This window comes from Leptonychotes weddellii, unplaced genomic scaffold, assembly GCF_054177405.1.
Source record: "Leptonychotes weddellii isolate Sample4059 unplaced genomic scaffold, ASM5417740v2 HiC_scaffold_11929, whole genome shotgun sequence".
Classification (NCBI taxonomy): Eukaryota; Metazoa; Chordata; class Mammalia; order Carnivora; family Phocidae; genus Leptonychotes; species Leptonychotes weddellii.
Window position 1 is genome coordinate 1 of NW_027697542.1, and position 5,456 is coordinate 5,456.

The window sequence follows — 5,456 nt, forward strand, 5'->3', positions numbered from 1 at the left end:
AGAGGAGGCTCTACAGAGAGGTGATGCTGGAGACCTGCAGGAACCTGGCCTCGCTGGGTAAGGACGGCTCCACCCCTTCACTAGAGTTTTAGGGAATGAACGTTTCTTACAAGAGTTTGATCTTACTGGGGCGGAGGAATGGGAATATATTGAAGAAGAGACAGCCATGGTCCAAGCCTTCATGGAAACTACCTAGGGTTACATACCTTTTCTGTGAAAACAAAGTTTCATGTAATAAGTTGACTATGGCTCTGGATCAAAGCCTGAGACTGTCTAATTTTATCAGTGTGAGGATGCTCTCCAGTGTTGCTCTGGGGCAGTGAGTGCTGCTTTGTGGTTTTCATTTCTGTGGAAGATGCACTGCAGTTAATACACATTTCTCATGGTAATCATGCTGTAATTAAACTCACACTTCGTCATCTTCAATGACCTTGAAGACCAAATTAACAGCCCATTTTCCAGATTGCTTGTTGCGCTTAAAATCCTCCCTCCTGCTGAGCTGTTCAGCCACACACCTATACCATCTGACCCCAGTGGCAGGTGGCTTAACCGAGGGCCTTGGTGCCTTCAGGACAGTCCAGCTACCCTCGGTTGGACCAGGGTCTGGAGAAGGGAATGCCATTTGCACATGTCCATTAGGAACATGACTCAGTCCTTGTTTGAGAAGTGTGATGTTTTGTCATTTACCTGGCCTCCCTGTCGGACTTTTCAACCATCCACACTCACATGGGAAGCTTTACTGTATTCCTTTATGAGGTAGTGTGTGGATGTTTGTATCTTGCCCATTTCCTTCCTAGTTTTTGCTTTTCTGATAATACTATCTCCACATTAGTCTCCATCGATTTTGAAGTATTTCTGAGTAAACGGGCTGCCTTTTCATACACTTTCCCTCTTACTGCCTAAGTCCCAAATCACTAGGGTCCTTAGAATTTTTCTGTGGTCACATGTTCATTCTTCCTGATGAACTTAATATACATTTGGGATCAGTATATGAGTAGAAATCCACATATGGTCTATTTTCTTAATTTTCTTACCTTTAAACATCAGATCATTCCCAAAAAATTAAATTGCTCCCAATTCTTGCAGATTGTTGCATTCAAGTTAAGCCTTGTGGATCAGGGACTCAGCTGAATATTTTGGAGAATGAACTATCCAGTGAAGACAAAATAGTAAGATTGATAAGAAACGATTCCTGGGCTCTTTTTGGAGAAAACTGGGTGTTTCATCACATTGGAGATCAGTCCCAATCCCAGGAGAGGTGTTTGAGGTGAGTGCCTCTCTCTCCCATAGGAGAAATGGGGATCTTGGCAAATGTTAGAATAACTTGAAATTGAAGAAGGTATAAAGGTATAAACCTAGCTGAACAATTGTGTAGTTGGGGGACGCCTGGGTGGCTCAATCGTTGAGCGTCTGCCTTCAGCTCAGGTCATGATCCCAGGGTCCTGGGATCGAGCCCCGTATCGGGCTCCCTGGTCAGCAGGAAGCCTGCTTCTCCCTCTCCCACTCCCCCTGCCTGCAGGTTCCCTCTCTTGCTGTCTCTCTCTCTCTGTCAAATAAATAAATAAAATCTTTAAAACAAAAACAAAAAACAGTTGTGTAGTTGGAATTACACAACACAATATCTTCATAGATGTGATGTAGTACTGATCATCAGAAATATAATTCAGTTCAAAACATTTATCAGGAAAACCCACGTGTAAGAAACGCTGACAGTTATGGCTATTACTGGGCCCTTGTTTTGAGCATTTAGCTTCTTCTACATTATAGCAGTGTAGACGGTGCCCCAAACATGCCCATTCCTTGGAAATGGTCATTTTGTAGTCAGATAATCATTACTTAGCATCGGTAGATCATTAATAAAGAGTTTGGTTATAATCATTATTCCCTAACAGTGTGCCTTCCTATTTTGAACAGAAATCATTTGGTGGAGCGTGTCTGTGAAAGCGATGAAGATAATCAATGTGGAGATACCATAAACCAGATTACAAGTCTTAGTGTGCATGAGGATTGTCCTACTGGAGACAAATCCTGTGAATGTGCTAAGTGTAGAGAAACCTTCACAGATGGTTCTTTCCCTGAGAATCCACAAAGATCTCAGCCTGGACACAAACCTAGTCCCTGTGAAGAATGTGGGCCGGCCTGTAGCTGTGTCTTGAGGCTCAGCACTCACGTGGACACAGACCTTGTAGAGAAACCCTATGAACATCAGGACACTGGGAGAGCATCAAAAAGAGACTTGAAGAGTCTCGGTAGTAAAAAATCTTTAGAGTGCAAGAAGTGTGGAAAAGCTTTCACTTGCACCTCATCCTTTCAGGGTCATGTAAAGGGTCACTGTGGACAGAGAGTCCATGCGTGTGATGTGTGTGGGAAAGCTTTTATGTATCAGTCCTACCTTACACGTCACGTGAGAACTCACACTGGGGAGAGACCCTATGAATGTGTGGAGTGTGGGAAAGCCTACAGCTGCCTCTCGTATTTCCAAGAACATGTGAGAACACACAGTGGCGAGAAACCCTATGAATGTAAGCAGTGTGGGAAGACATTCAAGTATCCTGCGTCCTTGCAAGGACACATGATGACACACACTGGAGAGAGACCATACCTGTGTCAGCAATGTGGGAAAGCCTTCAGTTGTCCCAAATACTTCAGAAGACACGTGAGAACGCACAGTGGACTGAAACCCTATGAATGTACGTTATGTGGGAAAGCCTACAGTTGTTCCTTATCTCTTCGAGAACATGTCAGAACACACAGCGAAGAGAGACCCTACGAATGTCAGCAGTGTGGGAAGGCTTTCAGACATCCTCGATACTTCCAGAGACATGTGAGGATGCACAGTGGAGTGAAGCCCTACGAGTGTAAGGAGTGCGGAAAAGCATACAGCAGCTCGACATCATTGCAGGAACACATGAGGACGCACACTGGGGAGAGGCCCTTTGAGTGTCAGCAGTGTGGGAAAGCCTTCACTCGTCACTCCTCCCTTCAAGGACACGTGAGGGCGCACAGTTTGGAGAAACGTTACGAGTGTGCACAATGCGGGAAAGCCTTCCGGTGGTCCTCGTCCTTACAGAAACACGTGCGAACGCACAGTGAAGAGAAACCCTATGAATGTCAGCAGTGTGGCAAAGCCTTCTGGTACCCAGCCAACCTGCGAGCACACGTGAAGACACACACTGAGGAGAGACCCTATGAATGTCCGCACTGTGGGAAAGCCTTCAGCTGTCACTCCTCCCTTCAAGTCCACGTGAGAAAGCACAACGGGGTGAAACCCTACGAATGCAAGGAGTGTGGGAAAGCCTTCTGGTATCCAGTAAACCTGCGGGCACACGTGAGGACTCACACTGGGGAGAGACCCTATGAATGTCAGCAGTGCGGGAAAGCCTACAGGTGTCGGGCAAACCTGCGGGTCCACGTGAGGACTCACACTGGGGAGAGACCGTATGAATGTCAGCAGTGTGGGAAAGCCTTTAGGTATCCTGCAAACCTGCGAGCCCATGTGAGGACTCACACTGGGGAGAGACCCTATGAATGTCAGCAGTGTGGGAAAGCCTTCAGGTACCCCACAAACCTGCGAGCCCACGTGAGAACTCACACTGGGGAGAAACTGAATACAAGGAGTGTGGGAAAGCCTTCAGGTATCCTGCAAACCTGTGAGGACTCACACTGGGGAGAGGCCCTATGAATGTCAGCAGTGCGGGAAGGCCTTCAGGTACCCCACAAACGTGCGAGCCCACGTGAGGACTCACACTGGGGAGAAACTGAATACAAGGACTGTGGGAAAGCCTTCATTTGTCCTTAAAATCTTGTAAAGCCAATCAGACACACTGGCAGGAAACCTTATGAACGTAAAGAATGTTGGAAAACCTTCAGGTATAGCACCTCATATATTTTGTACATAAAAACTCAGGGCTGGACAGCAGTCTTTATTTGTTATAAACATAGTTGTGCCTTATAAGTGCTTCATCCATAACAGGGATCTCTGTTGTATTTATTTCCACTGTGTGTTGCTGAGAGGAACACCTAAGATAAAATATTCCTCTATGTGCCCTTTGTATGAAATATATTTCGTTATCTCACACATGAAAAGATTGTATAGTTATATAAAACTTATCTCATTTCCATTACCATGTCTTTGGGCCTCAGGGGTGATAAGTGATTTGTAAATATATCTTGTCCTCTATTGTGGATACTGGAAATTCCAACTCAGTATCTACCCTTCCTTTCAGTCTTTATGATTGAGTGATGTATCTTCACATTTGCTGGTCGCTGCTGTATACCACACCTGTGCTCCACACAGAAATTAGTAAATGTGCAGGGATGTTGATAGAGGACAGTCTCCTCCGATTATGTTCTTATTTTGACCTCTGCTGATCGCCCTTCATCTTGGTTGTTCATCAGTCATGACGTGTTAAGAAGAGAAACCTTGTGGTGTGAAGATGAAAGCTAGCATCTGACTGGTTCTACTGGATTTCTTTGTGAGCGTGGTGAGGCAGAAGACCATATGTCTCAGAGTCCTTCTCTGTGCGGTTCTGAAATGAAGGCCCTGAGGAAAGAAACTGTGTGAAGAAGCCATGATTTTCCAGCAGGAGACAGATGCCAGGGGACCCATGTTGGCCTGGGTCACAGCACATTTTCCTGACTTCTGATCTGTCGTCTGGAATGGCCCCCAACCTAGCACAAGTTTGACGTTAGTTTTTGTTAAGTAGCATACTCCAGAGACTTTTCCACAACCTCTCCTGTGACGGATGGTCTTGGTTTTCAGGTCCATACAGTTCCTTGCTTTGCCCTGTGGCTCTTTGTGTCCATGAGGCCACCTCTTCAGGCTATCGTGTGTAGGGATCTCCCATGCTTTTCCTAATACATGATTTCTGTGCTAAGCATCTTGTCTCTCAGGATAGATCTGTGTCCTGCCTCCCCCTCTGACAGATTTAATGCTACAGCCTCAGATGCAGGAAAACTCCCCGGTTGCACTGTAGAGAGGCTGCACTGACCCTGTATTTCTTCCTTCTGGATGTTTCCATAATTGGAATAAGCACTTGTGAGTGTATGGCAGTTTGTGGGAATTTTCCCCTATAGCTGACTGCTATCTAAGAGATAAATCCAGTATGCTTAATTACTTTCTGTTGTTAAATGTAATTCCTTTCTGTTAAATGTGATTTCCCAGTGGTTTTTTTATTTTTAATATGTGATTCAAAACAATGGTTTTGTTTGTTTTGTCAAATGTGGTTCTCTACATTGCTTCATGGAAACCACATTACTGAGGTTTTCAAATCTGTTGCATACTTGCAAATGATAATATGTTTTATGTTTCACAACTTAGTTCTTTTATTATTTGTTTTAAAGATTTTGAGTGAGAAAGTGAGCATGAGCAGGATGACTGGAAGGGGGAGAAGCAGACTCCCCACTAAGCAGGGAGCCCGATGCAGGGCTCAATTCCAGGACCCTGAGATCATAAC

The 5,456-nt window shown here is 45.1% G+C and overlaps 1 protein-coding gene across 1 annotated transcript; it reads left to right on the plus strand.

The window, feature by feature from the left end:
• The first annotated feature begins 6 nt into the window (after positions 1 to 6).
• On the plus strand, positions 7 to 4,044 carry LOC102750147 (uncharacterized). Its single transcript, XM_031023201.2, is given in 6 exon segments — positions 7 to 57; positions 1,087 to 1,267; positions 1,915 to 3,602; positions 3,605 to 3,649; positions 3,652 to 3,756; positions 3,759 to 4,044. Coding segments are annotated over 6 exon segments (2,094 nt in total). The 5' UTR covers positions 7 to 23; the 3' UTR covers positions 3,800 to 4,044.
• The last annotated feature ends 1,412 nt before the right edge of the window (positions 4,045 to 5,456 follow it).